Source organism: Nelusetta ayraudi, unplaced genomic scaffold (assembly GCF_046127955.1).
Source record: "Nelusetta ayraudi isolate G7.1 ecotype Tasmania unplaced genomic scaffold, CSIRO-AGI_Nayr_v1 ptg000220l, whole genome shotgun sequence".
NCBI classification, from domain to species: domain Eukaryota; kingdom Metazoa; phylum Chordata; class Actinopteri; order Tetraodontiformes; family Monacanthidae; genus Nelusetta; species Nelusetta ayraudi.
This window is the reverse complement of record NW_027466269.1, coordinates 407,697-426,559: the sequence shown is the minus strand read 5'-3', so window position 1 is coordinate 426,559 and position 18,863 is coordinate 407,697. Positions and strand designations below refer to the sequence as shown.

Here is an 18,863-nt window from a genome sequence, read left to right as displayed (position 1 = left end):
TTCAGATCTCGAGGTTCTGACCATTAAAAACACATTAATGTTCAGCCAAGCTTTCAAAATCGCTGGATTTTGCCTCAGTTTTACAGAAGGTCGGAGCTCTGTTTTTGGCAGAATTCACTTTACCACATCACATGTCCCTTTATGACAACACAAAGGGAACAGATGCTTCATCGACGTCTCCCCTGGGCCAATGACCACACCCTCAGCCAGGCATTGGCTCCGCCCCCTGTCACTGCCTCGTTTATGTCCGCTTCCAACAGGTAGAAGTTGCTGCATAGTGTCCGTTTCAGGAAACTCAGTGTTTTGTTTTCGGTTTGGTTTTTTGCAGGAGGCTGTGAACAGAAGGCTCAAAGTGACGTTTTGGACATTGTTAAGTTTTCGCCTAATTAGCCTTGCAAGGCTGCTGCGCCACATGAGGCTCAGATTTAAATAAAGACGTGCAAATGGAGACAACATGACATCTTTAATGCAGAATTTATCAGGTTTCCTGTGACAAGCGAGTGCGTTATTAATTTCTGATCCAAGGAAATTCAACTGTCGCCGTGTCTGACCGAGCAAAGCCTCCCTGCCTCGTTAGGATTATCGCTATGTGTTGCAGGTGTGCCACCGGTTAGAAACTTTAGATGTTGATGTTTTGCATTCAGGGATGAAAATTAAAGGTGTGCAACTGTCTCGGGTTTCCCTTTGATGTTAAAATACTTTCCTGCAGGGCCGTTAAACCTCTCCGACCTCTGCCCTCCTCTTCCTCCAACTCCTCCTCCTCCTCTGAGCTGGCTATCAATTATAAGCAGAACAAAGGACATGGTCAATCATAATTTATTCTTATGCTAAAATGTACAGCATTTTTAAGTAACTGACAAAAGGAGAGAAGTCATAAATACAAGAGAGTCAATCTGTCCGATTCTTGTGCACATCGCCAGGTATTTCCCCCCCTGTTCTTACCAGCAACTCTGTACAGGTACAAAGGCTACAAAAGAGCAATATAAACAAAAACACAAGTACAAGTTGCGTTTTACATGCAATCCATTAGCTTAGTTTGGTCTATTCACAGGCTCTATTCCTCTACGCTTCGGTAAAATATAAATCCAACATTTTATAAAGATAGAAAACAAATCTACAGGTGGAATGAAAACCTAGCTTTTAAAGGCATTATGTAAAATATCAGCTTTGGACTAAATTTATAGTTTTTTTTCTATTTGTTATTCATCATTATAATCATTTAGTTCTTTTTTTTATTTTTTATTTTTATTCCGCCACACTTCTCAACACGTCGAAATGTTTTAGGATTTTCAGGGTACAAACACTGAGATATGCTTTGTTATTTTTCCACAGACATCAGTCTGCTTTATTTAAAACAGAAAGCTGCCTCGAGGAGATCTGTTACAAAAGACTTCAGAATTATACATACATAGCAATAAAACCTTTTCAAACCCAACAGAAAACAGGACTAAGTTTACATTTTTTTTTGTACATTATTAGAATTAACAAAATATAGTTTTCATCTTTTATTCCCGCCGTGGAGGGAAACCCAATAAAGGCCAGATATCTTTAAAATGGCTTGCTATTAAGCACAACACTTGTACAGTACTACTCAATGCACTGTCACTAACAGAGACTGAAGCATGCTAGTTGTCACTTTACAAAGAAAAAGAAAAGAAAAGTAAAAAGAAAAAAAAAGTACAATAATTTAAATATACAAAGGCATGAGTATAGTACAAACTAATAGTCAGCACTGTTAGACAGGTACACTGAACGGGTTCAAACAGCCACTGACTCACTGGTAGCAGGCACATTTAATGGCTTCATTTGAGGCTGCTGCTGCTGCTGCTACACGACTGCGAAAAACCACTGATGAAATCTCGAAAAAACCGGAGCTCCGAACCCGCCTGCTGCTCTAAAGACACATCAGAGACACTGAACACGAATTAAATAGATTTTCATCGTAATGATGTAAGGCTTCCCATCTTGGAAAAACAAACAAACAAACAAACAGAAACATGAAAAAAATACACACACACAAAAAAAAATAATCAAAGTTTACTTTGCTAATGAAAATTTTTGCATTCTTTCCAAGTGCTGCTGCTGGTTTTTACGTCATCGTGAGTAATAACATCAAAAATAATAAAAGAGCAAAAGAAAATAATAAAAAGGCCAAGGGGACCAACAAGTGGCACCAGAGGGCCACCAGAGGGCCAACATGGGGCCGCCTGAGGGCCAACATGGGGCCGCCAGAGGGCCGCCAGGGGACCAACAGGGGGACCACCAAAGGGTTACCAGGGGGTCACCGTGGGACCACAAGGGGGCCGCCAGGGGGACAACAGAGGGCCAACAGGGGGCAACCAGGGGCCCACCATAGGGCCACTAGGGGGCACCAGGGGGCCACCAGAGGGCTACCGCCTGATGAAGGGCCCCTTCAGGGGCTGCTTGGACATGCCAGCGTTCATGTATCCGTGGTGGCTGGCCGGAGCGTACACCACGTTGCTGTGCGGCGGCGGCGCCTGCATGGGCTGCTGGGCGTATGGCTGCGTTCCCATCATCCCCATCTGCATAGAGTACTGGGCCGACTGGTTGACGTGGTGGTAGGCGTGGTTGCCGTGGTAGCCGCCGCCGTTCATCATGGGCTGGTGGCCCACGCCGTAGCCGTTCATGGGGTTGAGCGACGGCACGTTCATGGAGCCGACGTTGTACGCCGGGGCCGGCATGATGTTCATGTTGACGCTCATGTTCATGTTCATGTTCATGCGTGGCATGGCGGCAGCGGCGGCGGCGGCGGCGGCCAGCGTCCGGGACGGCGCCTGCATGGCCACGGGCGGCGGCGGTGGCGCTGCTGCCCGTGCGTACATCTGCTGCTGCTGCTGCTGCTGTTGCTGCTGCTGCTGCTGCTGCTGCTGGTGGTGGTGGTGGTGGTGATGGTGGTGGGGGTGGTGATGGGGGTGAGAGTGAGGGTGGGGGTGCGGGTGCGAGAGCGGCGCCGGCTTAGAGCGTGCCGAGACGTGACCTTTGGTGACCCCCTGCGGCTGGATGCGCTGCGACGGCGGGACGCCAACGTTGCTACGTTGTAGCATGACGGCCGACGGCGGCGGCGGCGAGCCAAGGCTGGGGGGCGGAGTCATGGTGGCCTGCACCTGCGGGTTGGGGACGCGGTGATGCTGCGACGGCGCCGCGTTTGCATAAGAGGTGATGGGGTGGTGGTGGTGGTGGTGGTGGTGGTGCGGCGGTGGTGCGGGTGGCGCCCCCGTGTGGTTGAAGGGCAGCGAGTGCGGGTGCTCCATGAAGGTGTTGGTGAACTGCTGCAGCTTGGCCAGACTGAGGCCTGACGACTGCGAGTAGTGGGTGCCGCCACCTCCTGCACCGCCACCTGCAGCAGCGCCGCTGCAGTACGCCCCCTGGTGGTTGATCCTGTCGTAGAAGGTAAAGTTGGGGCCGCAGGAGTCGGAGACGTCAGTCAGCTGCTGCATGGAGGCGGAGAAGTTGGAGGGGAGGGCGCACTGAGCCATGGGCGTCTGCTGCTGCTGCTGCTGCTGCTGCTGCTGCTGGACGTGCTGATTGTGCAGGCCGTGTTGTTGCTGCTGCTGCTGCTGCTGTGGCGCGGCGTGCTGATTGTGCTGGCTGTGCTGATTGCGCTGGAGGTGGTGATTGTGATGGTGTGCGAGCTGATTGTGTTGCTGTCCGCCGCCGTGCCTGCTGTGCGAGTTGTGTTGACTGTGCTGGCTGTTGCTGGGGGGCCGCGGCTGCTGCTGCTGCTGCTCCACTACCACCACGCAGCCCTGCGGCGACTTGACGCTGCACAGCGGCGGCGGCGGCGGCGAGCTGAGGCTGTTCTGCAGCTGCTGGCTCACAGCGCAGCTGCTCTGTGCCAGGCCGCCGTAGGAGCAGCTGGTCTGGGGGGGGCCGGAGGCGGCGCAGACACTGCCTCCGCCCATGCTGGAGTCGTAGCTGCTGGGGTTGTCGTAGTTCTCGCTGGTGCTCTCGATGCTGCCCAGGTCGCTGAAGCCACTGTCCACCACCTGCTGCGAGTGGTCCGACACCGACGGGACGTCCATCATGGGGCTCGTCTCCACGCTGAGCAGCGACGGCGCCGCCGACATGGCGGCGGTGGCGGAGGAGCCGCCGCCGTGATGCTCGGGGCTGATCTGCGTGTAGCCGCTGTCCAGCAGGGAGACGGCCGGGCTGCTGGCCGAGCGAACCGACTGGCTGGGGTGGGAGGGGGCGGAGGATGACGGCGGGCTGCTGCGCTCGTCCAGCAGGGGGAGCTGCGGGCTCGGCGCCACGCAGCCAAAAGCCCCCAGGCCCCCGCGGGGCTCCGGCGTCTCGGCGCAGTCCCGGAACGCCGTCTCCCGCTCGGTCAGTGAGCAGACAGCCTGGACCGTCTCTGAGTCGGCAGGCTCTGCCCCCCTGTGGGCGGGGCTAAGGGCGGGCTGAGGAGGAGGTGGCTGAGGACTGGGAGGCCTCTCCCCCTCCTCCCTCTCCTCCTCCTCCTCGTCCTCCTCTGAGTCAGATTCGGCCAGGTTGTCAGAGTCCACTGCTGCTGCTGCTGCTGTTGCTGCTGCTGTTGCTGCTGCTGCTGCTGTTGCTGCTGCTGTTGCTGCTGCTGCCGCTGCTGCTGCTGCAGCTCCGTCTGCCTCCACCTCCTCCTGCTGCCCTCCTCCGGCTGCAGCCGCTTCTCCGTCTTCTTCCCGGCAAACTGCCTCAGGAAGCTGCCGACTCGACTCGGGATCCTCGTCTCCTTTCGCGTCTAAAAAGGTTTGTTCACTTGGTTCCGACTCGTCTCTGGGGTCCAGTTCCAACTCGATGGTGGCGCCCGGGCTCGCCGCCACGTCCGCCACCCTGTCTGCCGCCGCTGCTCTAGTTCTATGCTGGCTCTGCCCATCTTCCTCCTCCTCTTCCTCCTCCTCCTCTTCCTCCTCCTCCTCCACCTCGCCATCGTCCCGTCCCGCCTCCTTGGCGGCGGCGGAGTCCAGGTCGTGGTCGCTCTCCTGGTCATCAGGCGGCTCTGGGGAGGGGAGGCGGGGCGTCGCGGCCGCCGGCGAGCCTTCGGGCGAACTCGAGCGGCACGAGGCCAGGTGGGCGGGGCTGGCCGGCGGCTCCGGACTGGCAGAGGCTCCGCCCACTCCGATGCCTTCGTCGGCGCAGAGCGGCAGCTCCAGCTCCGGCAGCTCCAGCTCCGGCTCCTCTTTAGCCTCCTGGTCGTTGTGCAGGTGCTGCTGCTCCGCCTCCAGCGGGGTCTCGGGCGGCGTGTAGAGGTTGAGCTTGAAGCCCGTCTTCCTCTCGTTCTTCAGCCTCCATTTGGGGGGGCCGCGCTTCACCCCCTTGGGCCAGCCCTTCTTCCGTTTGATGGGACGGGGTCGGCTGGGTCTCTTGCAGAGAACCTCGACTCCTGTGGGTGAGAACGTATCATTGCTTAACTGGAGAACAAGTTTTATCAGACAGTCAAGATGCAAACACCAGCCAGAAAACCTACACAGAATGTAAGACACATTTAGAAATTTTGTGTATTGTATTTTTATTCTGCCTTTCTGGAATAAAACTACAGCCCGTGTGGTTTCTCGTGCAGTGATGATGTGTAGATGTTGAAGGAATCTCTCGCTGTTTCCATTACAATTACATTCCATACTACACCTGAGACGAAGAACATTCCTGAACACACAGAACCATATTGCAGAATCCTCCACTACTACTGCTACTCATCTCTTTTTTCACGCTGAACCCTGATTTGTTTTTATGTCTTATTTTATGCAGCTGGTGCACTGAACAGTTCACTACAGAGATGCAGATACCTTCGTCCCAGCGTTGCTGATTGTCCCTCTGGATGTTCTTCTCCAGTCTGGGGCGGCCTCGCCGTCGCTTTATGGGCAGGACGGGTCTCCTGACTTCCTGTTCCTCCTCCTCCTCCTCCTCTTCCTCCTCCTCTTCCTCCTCGTCCTCCTCCTCGTCCTCGTCCTCCTCCTCCTTGCTACCCACTCTGCAGCCGCGGCGGTCCAGCAGCGGTGGTCGTGAAAGGGCGGGCCGCTTGTCCTCGCCGTTGTCGAAAGGCTCGTTCAGCACCTCGGTGGTCTCCGAGATGGTTTCCGTGGTGACGCTGCTGTTTATCCTCTTCCTCTTGCGGCCTCTCCTCTTCAGCACGACCGTTCTCTGAAGCACAAAGAAAAAATGAGTGAGCGGGGGGGTTTGGGGGGGGTAGGGACTATTGAGAAAAAGACAAAACCTCAAGTCTGGCTGAAGTGGTTGTGTAACTGCTGTAAACTGGGACACTGGGTGATTGACCACCCCACACCTCCCAGCCTGCGGACGATGCGGCAGGAAATTCCTCCAGGCCGCCGCGCTGAACGTGCGCTACAGTGAGGCCGAAATGTTGGAGTGAAAAGACCACAAACGAGAGGCGCGAACGCGCAGGCTTCATTCTGCATTCCTCTGTTATTTCCCACAAGGCTGCCTTCAAATCCAAATCACTGGCAGGGAGAAATCAATATTGTAACTAATGGGCCAAATCAACTCCAAACGCCCAGCACTGCTGCCGCTGTTGTTGTCGTCTTACTATTTTTTTTTTTTCTTCCCCTCCTCCTTCCACCTACGTCATGCACCTGCTTGCAATATCGTCTCCGGCACAAGGGGGCAGTGCGTCACAAGGAGAAAACAGACATAAGCGGCCAGCAAATTAGCCGTGACCGCTGACAGCAGTGCGAGGAGGTTCAGCCTGCTGCAGTCGACACTCCATCATCAGCAGCTGCACGCAGGCACCGCGATAAAAACAAAAAAAACAACAAAACTCTCAACCCACCGCCGCACGCATGAATATTGAAGAGATCTCATTAGACATCATCACGATGTGGCTGCCAACGAGCAGGAAATGTTCAGTGATGCAGCGATCCAGTGCATTGAAACGGCCCTTTGTTCCGCCAGCTCACGGTAATTGATAATCGATGGACTGATTCCTTCCCGACATAAAGAGTCACCTTTCTCTTGGCTGCCAGCACGCCGTGGGCCCTCGTCGGCGCCGTGGTCGAGCCGTCCGATGCGTCCGATGCGTCCGAGTAGTCGTCTGCATCTTCGTCGTCGTCACTCGCCGCCGCCTCCTGCGGGTGCTGCTGGATGCGTCGGGCCCAGGAGAGGGCGGCGCGGCGCTCGTAGGTGCGGTAGGGGACCCTGCAGTGGACCTTGGTCAGCGGCTGCCGGCCGCCGAAGGCCACCCTCTCCTCCTTCTCCCAGCAGCTGGCCTGCTGCTTCAGCCGCTCGGCCTGGTGGTGATGACACAGACCCAAGGCGTCATCACCAGGAGAGGTGTGTGTGTGTGTGTGACAACGGAGGCTAATGGTGTTGGAATTAACGTCATGACAAAAGAATCGTTGCTGATTCCAGATAATAAGGAAGCAGCGTCTCGATTGGCTGTTCGCCCTTCATGGGAAGTGTGTGTGTGTGTGTGTGTATGTGTGTGTGTTGGCGGAGGAGAAATTTTCACTAAGCAACCGTGGAACGACTGCATTTCATGGAATATTCGCTGCTATCAATTAGTGCGGTGAACTGATTTCGACTGCAATTTATCGCGGTGTCAGGCGGTCCGCGACGCTTTTCCGTGGCACTCGCACGTCTAACGCACATGCACAATGTATGTAACAGACAATTTTTAAGTGCAAAGCTGCTGGTGAACCTACGTCCATCTCCGCCTCCCTCTCCTCCTCGGACAGGACGGCGTTGAGGGCGGTGGAGGGCGTCCAGCGCAGGGCGTCGGGGTCCAACTCCCTCCTGCGGGGGCCGGCCCTCAGGCTCTCCACGTGCCGCTGGATCAATCGCTCTCGTCTGATCAACACCACCCTGGGGGGATGGGTGGGGGTGGGGGGTGGGTGAGGGGAGCGGTCGGAGAGAAAGTCAGCGACTGTCAGCGAGTGCAGCAAACAGGAGCTCGCTGGGACGGCCAGGTGCTCCGTGTCCTCGGGGCGCTCAGCCTGACTTACTTCTGTCAATATTCAGCAGCAGCTTTAATGGAGACGCTGTTAAAAATACCAGCTGGCCTGGATAAGTCAGACAGTGTGCAGCAGCAGCAGCAGGAGGAAGAGGAGGAGGAGGGGAGGAAGAAGGAGGAGGAAAAGGAGGTGGAAGAAGAGGTAAAGAGAGAGGAGGAGCAATGAAGAGGAGTAGGAAGAAAAAGAGGAAGTGGGAGAGGGGGAGGAAGAAGAGGAGCAGGAGGAGGAGAAGGAAGAGGAGGAGGAGAAGAGGGAGGAAGAGAAGAGGGAGAGGAAGAGGAAGATAAAGAAGAGGTGGAGGAAAAAGAGGGGGATGAGAAGATGGAGGAAGAAGAGGAAGAAAAGGAGGAGGAAGAGGAGGAAGAAAAGGAGAAGTAGTAAGTGGGGGAGGTGGAGGAAGAGGAGGAAGAGTGAGAGAGAGAAGAGGAATAGGAGAAGGAAGAGGAAGAAAAGAAGGAGGAGGAAGAGGAGGAGTAGGAGATGGGGGGGTGCGGGGCTCGCACACTGACCTGCCGTCCCGCCTGTCAATCATCCCGAGCTGCTGCAGAGTGGCGGCGATGTCGTGCGGACACATGCCGGTGGCCCTGCTGATCCCCTTCACGCTGACGCGCTTGTCAGGGTGGCGGTACAGGAACTCCAGGACGACGCTCCTCCAATACGCCAGGTAGGACAGGCGACCCAGATCGGACAGCGGCTTCTCCGGGGAGCCGGCCTGTCCCTCCTGCCGGGTGAGCAGGTAACCTGCCGGGACAGAGAGAACAACATCGTCATCGGCAGCAGCAGGACTCCAACTCGCGGTTCGAGAATGGAACGGTGTCAAGAGAAACAATCCCTTCTTTCCCCAGGTTGCCTGCAGCTTCTGTGACGAGGCAGTGAAGCAGGGCTGTGCAATTAATGGATTTCAAATCGAAATCAGATTTATTAGTCAAGACGATGTTAAAAAAAAAAAAAAAGGAGAATCTTAAAATCGATTTTCCTCTCGCACGCTCCCAAGGCTGCGGACCTCTTTTACAAAATGTGAAAGTTTTGCTCTTTATTCATTCATCTTTGTTCAAGATGATGGAAAAACCTGAGTGATGTTTGGTGGACGACGGTTAAGGTTGTCACTTTATCCACAGGGGGATTCATTTGTGTTTGGTTCCTAAGTTTTCACTTCAGTCCCGAATAAGGGAACTTCATCTTCGTTCATGATGAACCTGTTTATTTTCAGGTGAAGTTTGGTGAAAGTGAGGTTCTCACTTCCTCAATCATTCATTCATCTTTGTTTGGTCAAGAAGACTGTAAATGATGTCACTTTACTAAACCCAAGGAGGATTTACAGTATATTTTAGTTGCACTTCATTCCCAATGAAGTCCAATAGGAAGATTTGTTTGCTATTTTTCTTTAAAAATAAAGATATTAAAAAAAATGATTCCATCGTCTTTTGTAGTTTTACCAAAAGATTGGAATCAAAGTTGAAAATCGAGATGTCAGAGAAAAAGAAAATTGTGATTTAGTTTTGTCCAAAATTGCCCAGCCCTGCAGTATAAGGAGAAAAAAAAAAAAGCAAAGCCAAACACGGCGAGCGGCTGGACGTCGCCGAGATCAAAAACCAGAAAGAACAATAATAATTGATTGAAAAAAAAAGCCCTAATACTAACATGTATCTATGTGTAATTAGCTCAACAGCGACCCTGTGAAGGGTCGTCCATTACGAGCGGCGCAAAATTAATTAATGCTTTTTAATGCGTTGCCTGCTGCCGAGAACCCAAACCAGCAAATCTAATCACCAAACGGCCAAGAACGCATCACGTCCCGCTAATCACGGCAATATTCATGAGCAGAAAAAAAAAACTAAACTGAGAGGAGGACCCAGCGATGACAAACACTCAGCCGCCGACAGTCCCATAAATTAGCCCAGAGATGTTTTCATCATTTTTCACTGCGTGTCACCCCACGAGTGTGTCATCATCATCAATAATGATGAACACAAAAGAGCTACTCAGCATCCTTTGAGTTATGATTTCAAAGAGGCCATTCATTATTGTTTATTTTAATTCCACACACACACACACACACACACACACACACACACACACACACACACACACACACACACACACACACACACACACACACACACACACACAAACTATGTTTTCTATTGCAGCTTTTCGCAAAATAAAAGCCATATTTCTACAAATTTAAGGTGCAATTGCAATTTGCAGGTGTTTCCACTGAATGGTGTGAAGCGCATAATTACATTTGTTTTTGATTGTTTACGTTTTCTTGCTGTCAAGAATGGTTGCTATATTTTTCTCTTTGATTACTTGTAAAGAATTCTCTGTCTTCTCCTCCATCCAACATTCTCACTTGAACAGTGAACTGGTCACGTGATCCCGTACGTCACGTCCGGTGATGTGTAAAAGCGACAAAAGTGTTTCCATGACACTTTTGCGATATAGCTCTATATGGATACGTCTGGAAAACCACCTCATGAGAGCGTCCAAACCTTTTAGCCACATCTGAGAGGCTTTTCCAAGTTTAGCTGTTTCCATTACCTGTTTTTTTCATTGCCATATTTAGGTTTTGCGCAATTCAAGGGGTCATGGAAACACAGCAGAGCTACCTGAAACCAAGAACCCCCCCCCCACCCCCCCTCAGCCTCCCGCCCGCCCCCCGCAAACACAATCCAACATTACAGGAAATCTTAATCTAAACAACTTGCAGCTTCCTGCAGCTACATTTTCCAATAAAGCCTTCAAAGGGCTCAGAACTCAGCTGTGTTCAATCTCCCTTAATCCCCGTCTTTGTTATCAGCACACTCTCAATATCACAGATCCTCTTGCATCTCCCCGTGTCTCAATGGCTCCCAAAGTGAACAGGAAATCAAATGTTCCATTACCGCCCGCCCGCACCGCACTCGCTCGTTCGTTCGTTCGTCCTCCTGCTCTCTGCGGCGCGCAAACACCGAGCTGACGACGACGACTCAGGAAAAAACAATAAAAAAGGCGATAATGAACGACAATCTGGCCCGCCTAAACATGGAAATCCACTCAAGGAGGAGACTGTTCTCACAAGTGGGCCGCTCGCCTTTAAATATTGTATGTGTTGCATTGACTGGGCTAAAAAAAATAAAAAAATAAAAAAATAAAACAACTAAACAGGATAAAAACAGTCCCCGTGCATCCTGGAAGGCAGCAGGAATGAGAGAAGAACTCTCTGAAAATGACCACAAAAATAAAAACAAGCAGCCGGGACTTAATGTCTCTGGCTGCGGATCTTCTGAGGCTTTTACGACACAGAAGCAGCAGCAGACGCTAACTAACTACCAGCACCTTGCCACAAGCAACAAACTAAAACATTCAATGTCTTCACGCAAAAAAAGCAACGTAAAAGACAAAACAAACAGAGAGAAAAAAAAAAAAGAATCTGAGCAGTTCAACGATGTCAAGAGAAGCATTAGGGGACTCACTGAAATCGATGAGGAACCTGCCGAAGCCTTGCCTTTGGTACTGAGGCAGGATCATTATGCAGGAGACATTGTACTTCTGCTGGCAAAGCTTTTCCTGAGGGAAGGAGAAACAGATCAAGTATGTCAGAGCTCTGCTGAAGCTGCCAATTTAATGCACCTGCCATTGCCCTTGCCCCAGTGCACTGCGCGCGCACACACACACACGCACGCACGCACGCACGCACGCACGCACGCTCGGTGATCAGCTTTCACTTCACTCACAAAGGTTCAACTTAATCTGAATAAAAGGCTGAAAAAAAGTGACAAACTCTGTCATATAATCAGATTTAACGATTATCCTGGCAAAGGTCGAGGCAGCAAACTGACAAACTGTGACTCGTGAAAATAAAACAAAACAAAAAACCCAATGTTTACAAACATCAGAAATATGGGTATTTGCTTTGCTATAATTTAACAGACTAGTGTTTAGATTAAGAATTAGAATAAACACATTTTTATCTGTCGCTTTTTTTTTTTTTTCCAATTATGAACAAATCCGACGAAGAAAAGGTTTTAATTTTCACAAACACAAAGGAGAATTATTTCAAATTGCCGAGCGAAAGCAAACGGCGGCTGCAGCTTGAACGTCGCCGAGCTAAGAACAGGCCGCAAGAAAAGATGTGAAACACTAATTAAATTATCAGCTGATTGTCAGTGGGCAAGCGGCTTCTACGAGGTGTGAAGAAAGCGGATGTTATTTATAAACACTTTAAATGTATCTTCGCAGGCAATAGTTGAAAATCTGCTTTTTTGCCCAGTTCAACTGCTTTTGAGGAGTTAGCTCTGCCACTTTCTCACACACACACACACACACACACACACACACACACACACACACACACACACACACACACACACACACACACACACACACACACACACACACACACACACACACACACACTGACCTTGTTTCAGAAAATTACCCCGTGTCGACGCATCGTTAAATTATTAAAAACCTTTGCAGAAAGTGCAAAGAAAAATTCATTTTTTGAAGACTGGCATTCCAACAGTCAAGTGTCGGCTTTGCAGCCGGAGAACCAGCGTTTTAGCAGGAGGCTGCATATGCAGATTCTCTTTGCAAAAAACAGATTGCGCAAACTGCTGAAAACTGAAACATATAGACCAGAAAAAAAGGGAGTTTAACCAACAGGGGGCCTTCAAGTCTTAACCGCTGTGATTGATTGACATTTGTAAGCGATCTATAAAACAACCCCAACATTCTTCTGTGGGTAATTTAAATCCCTCGCAGAAAAAAATGGGCAACTCGCAGCTTACTGCATCAGTCACACCGTTAGGGAGGGGAAAAATAAGCATGTCCATTTCCCCATGCAACCACTTTGTAATTCTTACCTTGGAGAAGTAGCCCACAAGATGACAGCCCTTCTCGTCGTTCCTGGTCAGTATGTAGAAGAGGAAAGGCTCCACATCGTAATACAGGGTCTTGTGATCCAGGAAGAGTTTGGCCAGCAGGCAGAGGTTTTGGCAGAAGAGTTTGCTGACATTTCCATCGACCTAAACAGGGGAATAAAAAGAGCAAGAGGACAGTGTTCACACAGCTCCCAGTTCAGCAGCAGCAGCAGCAGCAGCAGCAGCCGACTCCTCCAACTCCTCCTGCTGCTCCTCCTCAGAGGAACCCATTCAGCTTAGCCTTACGCTGCTCACACACACACACACACACACACTCTCACCTCAAACACAGAGAGGTCGCCCTTCCTGTAGATCTCGTCGGCCGGCGGGTGGAACCAGCCGCACTTCTTTGTGTGTCTCTGCAGGATGTTTTTGCTTCTCATGTACTTCAGGCAGAACTCGCACAGATAAAGCTTTTGCAATCTGGGAAAGAAAAAAAACAACAAAAAAACAAATATGGACTCGGATGCACACGGACCAGTGAAGCGGTGCCGGAGCGACGCGAGTGTGGAGGTGGGTGTGGTGGGGTATGGTACCTTGAATATTCGGGCGGGTACGGCGACGAGTACCACGTCTGGATCTCGTACTTGCCAAACTCAATGTAGGCAGGACGTCGCACGGAGTCTGTGTTCACCAGAGATCCAGTCCTCTGCAAAAAAGAAAAGGGCCTAATGAATACGAATGGGTACATGTGGTGGCCCACATCATTAATTAAACGCACAATGCTGCCTCACTATGTCCACTTCTGAAGCAAAATGAAATTCACGCTGGGTTAGATTTGAAACCAACTTTGTCCAATAACAAATAAAAATCTTCTAGATCTCCAGGAAACAGTATGTTTAGCCCTCTGTTAATAGCCAACTATAGGTATTTGCAGGGGCCCGACACCTGCTGGGGGTGCTGTAGCTGACCCGAGAGAGGCGCCAGCGCTCTTTGTGACAACACAAAGGGCTGTGGGTTTTCAGCGGCCACTTTCTGAGAAGAGGAGCAGGAACAAGTTGTGAAGGAGGGACTTTCCTGGTTGCTGGGCAGCTGGAGACCAACACTATTGAGTTGCAATAAATTCAATTACAGTATCTATCCATCTATCTATCTATCCATTCATCTATCCATCCATCCATGAAGCTTTCCGCTCAAAGGCTCATCGTAAACAGGTTCTTCTGTGGAGACGGCTGTCAGATGAATTCATGCGTCACATCCACTTCACGTCTCTGGCTCCTCACCTGCAGAGCGACTTCCTGCACGTGCGCAAACGTCTGAATGTCCTCGTCCATCACGTGGTCTCTGGACATGGCGGTGAGCTGTGCCCGGACCTCCTGCTTCACGTGCAACTCCGTGTTGACGCCTGTCGCAGGCACAGTGACACCACAACATCAGCACATCACATCAGATAAGCACCACGGCGGCGGTGGCGGCAGGCTGTTTGAGGCAGTCGTAGCTGAATATTGTAGTAAATGAATTCTATGCAAATGTGCTTATACTGGGAGCGCCGCCGCCACCACCGAGCCTGTTTGAGGCCGCCTCTCCCAGGAATATCGTAATGCATCATCTCTGCATGTTTATGTGAAGATCCCCTAATGTAATGAAGTGAAACTAAATCACTCTAATTGCATAACTGCCTTTATGTGCTTAGTCATCCACCAAGACAGTTTCCCATGAATGAGGACGCAGATGCAGATGCAGTTCAGGGACAGACAGAGTGAGAGAGAGACAGAGAGAGAGAGAGAGAGAGAGAGAGAGAGAGAGAGAGAGAGAGCGACAGAGAGAGTTGCCGACATGAAAAGCGAGTTGATGTTGCAAAGCAGGCAGTTATTTCATGAGACATCAACAGTGTGACTTTATCACCAAAACAAAGATTCCACTGCAAGTGGATCTGATGTGGCATTAACATATTGGGCTGAGTGGTGTTGCTTGATACAAAGATCTATTTCTTTTTTTTTTTTTCCAACAGTGACTCCACCCCTGGAGACGTCCGAGGCTAACTGCACCTCTGGCCACGTCCACCAGGGGGTCTCCAAGTCGACCCCAGGCCCTGTGAACCAGGCCAGGGTTGGTTACTGTGTGTTTTGTCTGATGATGATGATGATGATGATGATGATGATGATGATTACAATGACGAGCGTCAGTGTGGCTGAGCGCGAATGTGAGAGATTTCAGGGGTGGGATGAGCGCGATAGCGAGAGAGAGGGAGAGAGAGAGAGAGAGAGAGAGAGAGAGAGGCGATCGCACGACTACTGCACAGGGTCAAGTCAAGGTCAAGGACAGAGCACAGGAGCGACATGAGGCAGGAGTTAGTGGGCCATGCACTAGGACAGGAAGCCGACGGGGCGAGAGGATGGAAGCCACGAGGAGTCCGCAGCCAAGTTAGAGAACGCAACTGGATTAAGAAAGTAAAAAAATAAAAAAATAGGCAGATTAGTAAGACGGTTAGGATGCTGGATGTGTCTCCTGTCTCTCTCTGTGTAAAACTGGAGAACTGTGAGTGCCAAGCTACAAAAGAAAATAAAAATGAAAGAAGCTAACAAAAAAAAAAAAAAAAAAAGGAAATGGAGACGCAGGCCTCGGCTGAAGTCTGGAGCCTTGCTTACCATGATTATTCTCAGGCTTAATTCTTCCGTCTGTCAAGTCTCCCTTCCCTGGCGAGGGCGCCCCCTTCTGGGGGCTGACTTTATACCTCAGTCTGCCTAGCGTCCTGTGCCTCTTAAGGAAGGGGTTACGCTTGAAATGAGCCACCATCTTAAACGGGTGTCCTCCTCTGTGCAACCTAGCTCTGCTAAACTCGCTCCTCCCAAGTCGCTGGCCCCTCCCGCCCACGGCTGGGGGGGGCGCCGCCGCCGCCACTGCCGCCGTTCGGCCCGACTCCTGGTCACGGTGGCGGCGCTCGGCCGGCGCGTAGCAGGGCGGCCGTTTTTTCCGCGACTGTCCCTGAGTGGAGTACATGTGCGAGAGTCCGTCGAACAGCCCCTTGAGCTGGCTGCTAGTGCAGAGGCTGCTGAGGGAGGGGACGCTCGACTGGCTGGAGGAGCTCTGGGGCGAGTAAGCGAAGGCCGAGCTGCTGGACATCTGCAGGGGCGGACTAAGGCCCGGCAAGGTGGGGGGGGCGGCGGGAGGCGGGGCAGCGCTGGACGAGCAGGGGTTTATCTTTTGAGGGGCCTCGGGGGCGAGGGTGGGGGCGGGGGCAAATGGCTCTGGCGGCCGGCACAGTTGGGGCGGGGGCGGGGCCGGGTCCCGAGAGCTCGACGGTTCGGTGGCGGCGCCCCGCGAGCGCCGGCCCACAAGGGAGGGGGTAAAGAATTTGGAGAGCCCGTCGATGAGCCCTTTGGTTTTCTTGTTAACGGCGAGGAGCGCGGGCGTGAGGGAGGGAGTGGTGGAGGAGGAGGGGGAGGGGGAGGTGGGGGGGGTGGTTGTGGTTGTGGTGGTGGTGGTGGTGGGGGGGGTGGAGGAGGAGGAGGAGGTGGAGAAGTGGGCGGGGCCTGCGAGCGCCAGTCTGTCTCTGGCGTCTCTGGTCACGGATGCAGCATGACCGGATGAGGTTGTGGAACAGACGGCGTTTTTCTTTTGACCCCTACCAGGTGACCCCCTTCCTCCGAGCGCCACCGCGGAGCCGCTGCCGACGCTGGTGACGCACCTGGTGACACGGGGGTGGGGGGGGAGTGGGGGTACAAGAGACAACAACGACGACAAAGGTCGCACCGTTAGACGTGTTACACAAGTGGGATGTTGTGTTTTAGCCTTGATCGGCCAACAAACTACAGAGGACAGAGCCAAAGTGACTGGGACGCATCCAAAAAAAATAATTATCACATTGCAATTTTCCCTGAATCGAAGTTTAAAGGTCCAGGGTGTAATATTTAGAGATTTTGAAGAAGAAACAGCGACATCAAAGGGATACATTTCAGATTGCAGCACCTTTCACTCTCCCTCCCCCTCCCGAGTTTGCCAGGAAACTACGGGCAAACCTGGATACCTCAACCACATTATTCTTCTTCATTTGAAGATGCGAGCGGTCAACCTTTTTACAAAACGCGCTGTCAGGCGGCTGGATTGTCCACACCGAGCTCCCTTAGAAATAGGGCGGTGCAAGACGGCTGCTAACTGGAAGCAAGACTCTTGATCTATGTATATACATAAGTAACTGTTCTATGGGTCGGAAAAACCAAATCACTTTTAAACCTTTACCGAAACAAAAATCATAAATCAGCCAAATATTACACACTGGACCTTTAATTTCCTTAATTTTGCTACTGCTAAACTTTGCCTCCGCTGTTGTGTTTCGCAATACCAGGATAGATGTGTATATATATATGTGTGTGTGTGTGTACACACACACATATATATATATATATATATATAAGTCGATTATATATACATATACATATATATATATATATATATATATATATATATGTATATATGTATATATATATATATATATATATATATATATATATATATATATATATATATATATATATATATATATATATATATATATGTGTATATATATACACCAGTACATATATATATATATATATATATACTTTCTTGTTGTTACAGCTACATATGTCTTTTCCACATTTTTATTATTATTCTTTATCTTTTACCAACTCAAACAATCAAAGAGATCAATAGTTGAAATGATGACAGACACAATGGACAACTGCAGCTCTTGGAGACGAAAAGTAGCTCGTAGCGTCAGTCTGGTCCAGGGCATCAAATGTCAACATTTACATTTGAACCGTACTATTTTTTCTCTCCCTCAATTCAAACTGTTTACTCTGCGACCCGTCTGGCCTAACATGACGCAGTGTAAACATCCACCTACCGATAAAACACACAGAATGTCTCGGCTTCACGGCCACATTTCAACGACACGCACAACATCTGAGAGGCTGTTCTGAATAATAAACTCAATTTCAACCACGCTCATGTTTTTAACTACAAATGGCTGCTTTGACTTCTGAGTTTGTTCTTGTTTCCACACGAGGGAAAGAAAAAATAAGAAAAAAAAAATCATTTGTTTTCTTAAGAGCTGCAGTAAACAAACAAGTCAGTTTCTCTAAGATTTTCCTAAGGCTTGGATAAACTTTTTTTGTTTTCTCAGTGTGTTCTTGCGCTCTTTAAAAGCCAATTCCAGTTTATTACTGTTTGGGTCTGGCTGCCGTCTCATCTGTGTTATTGTGGCTGTTCAAAAGTAATTTCTAAGATATGACAGCCATAAAGAAATGGGTCAAAAGTCAACCTGAGATCTGGAGTGAATGTTTAACACCAGTAAACTAGTCGCCGTCACGGCAATTTCGCTTCTTTTACAGCAACGTTGCTACTTCACATTGTGACAACTGAACATTGACGGCAAACGGTTGAATACCGTCCTTGCCTACAGAGGTTCAATCCCACTTATTGCACTTACATTCTTTGTTTGAACTTATTCCTGGGCCGTCCGATCGGCTTTGCATATCGACGTTTGATCTGATCGGCTTTCTTTTGCAGCAGCTTCTTCCCGTTCTCTTTCGGCCTGCACACTTGGCAGATCCAGGTTCCTGGAGGGCGTCCAAACACAGAGAGAGCTCCATTATGGGTGGGTTCATCAATTTGGAAGGGGGGTGGGGGCATACGGTGCATTCGTCTTGGATAGCGAGGGCCCTGGCCACAGTCCCGCTCGCTCACAATGACGATCAATTACTCAGCACAAAGTAAAAATCCATTAGGAAAACTCTGGGTCACTTTTTTTTTTTCCTATCTGGTCAGATAGACTTCCTGTCAGCAGAACTGTACTGTTTCTACCAACTGCCTCCTGACCGGCCGACCTAACGGCCGCCTGGCTGCCTGCCTGCAGAGGGCGCCCTCGCTGTGGGGTCAACGCTGTCATCCACAGACAGCCAATCTGCTCCCCGGGGACGTGCAAACAATTTGATGTGCACGCAAAGCTCCTAATAAGTCGCCGCTGACTCTCTGTTCGCTGAGTGACGGCGGCACACAGCTGTCTGTGGGGGAGGGGGTG

General features: G+C 50.6%; 1 protein-coding gene across 6 annotated transcripts in view; it reads right to left on the bottom strand.

The window, feature by feature from the left end:
- Nucleotides 1–800: 800 nt before the first annotated feature.
- The window catches only part of kat6b (K(lysine) acetyltransferase 6B), a 30,534-nt gene continuing 12,471 nt past the window's right edge, over nucleotides 801–18,863 (bottom strand). For 5 of the 6 annotated variants that reach the window (XM_076016227.1, XM_076016226.1, XM_076016230.1 and 2 more), the window contains exons 6-17: nucleotides 18,273–18,402; nucleotides 15,451–16,490; nucleotides 14,086–14,207; nucleotides 13,399–13,511; nucleotides 13,144–13,285; nucleotides 12,806–12,967; nucleotides 11,414–11,507; nucleotides 8,468–8,699; nucleotides 7,650–7,809; nucleotides 6,954–7,235; nucleotides 5,778–6,132; nucleotides 801–5,377 (exon numbers count right to left, since the gene is read on the bottom strand). In XM_076016227.1, the coding sequence (XP_075872342.1) occupies nucleotides 2,391–5,377; nucleotides 5,778–6,132; nucleotides 6,954–7,235; nucleotides 7,650–7,809; nucleotides 8,468–8,699; nucleotides 11,414–11,507; nucleotides 12,806–12,967; nucleotides 13,144–13,285; nucleotides 13,399–13,511; nucleotides 14,086–14,207; nucleotides 15,451–16,490; nucleotides 18,273–18,402 (5,819 nt within the window). In that variant the 3' untranslated portion in view covers nucleotides 801–2,390. The remainder of the gene's footprint in view (nucleotides 5,378–5,777; nucleotides 6,133–6,953; nucleotides 7,236–7,649; nucleotides 7,810–8,467; nucleotides 8,700–11,413; nucleotides 11,508–12,805; nucleotides 12,968–13,143; nucleotides 13,286–13,398; nucleotides 13,512–14,085; nucleotides 14,208–15,450; nucleotides 16,491–18,272; nucleotides 18,403–18,863) is intronic. The other variant, XM_076016231.1, reaches the window with a different exon arrangement.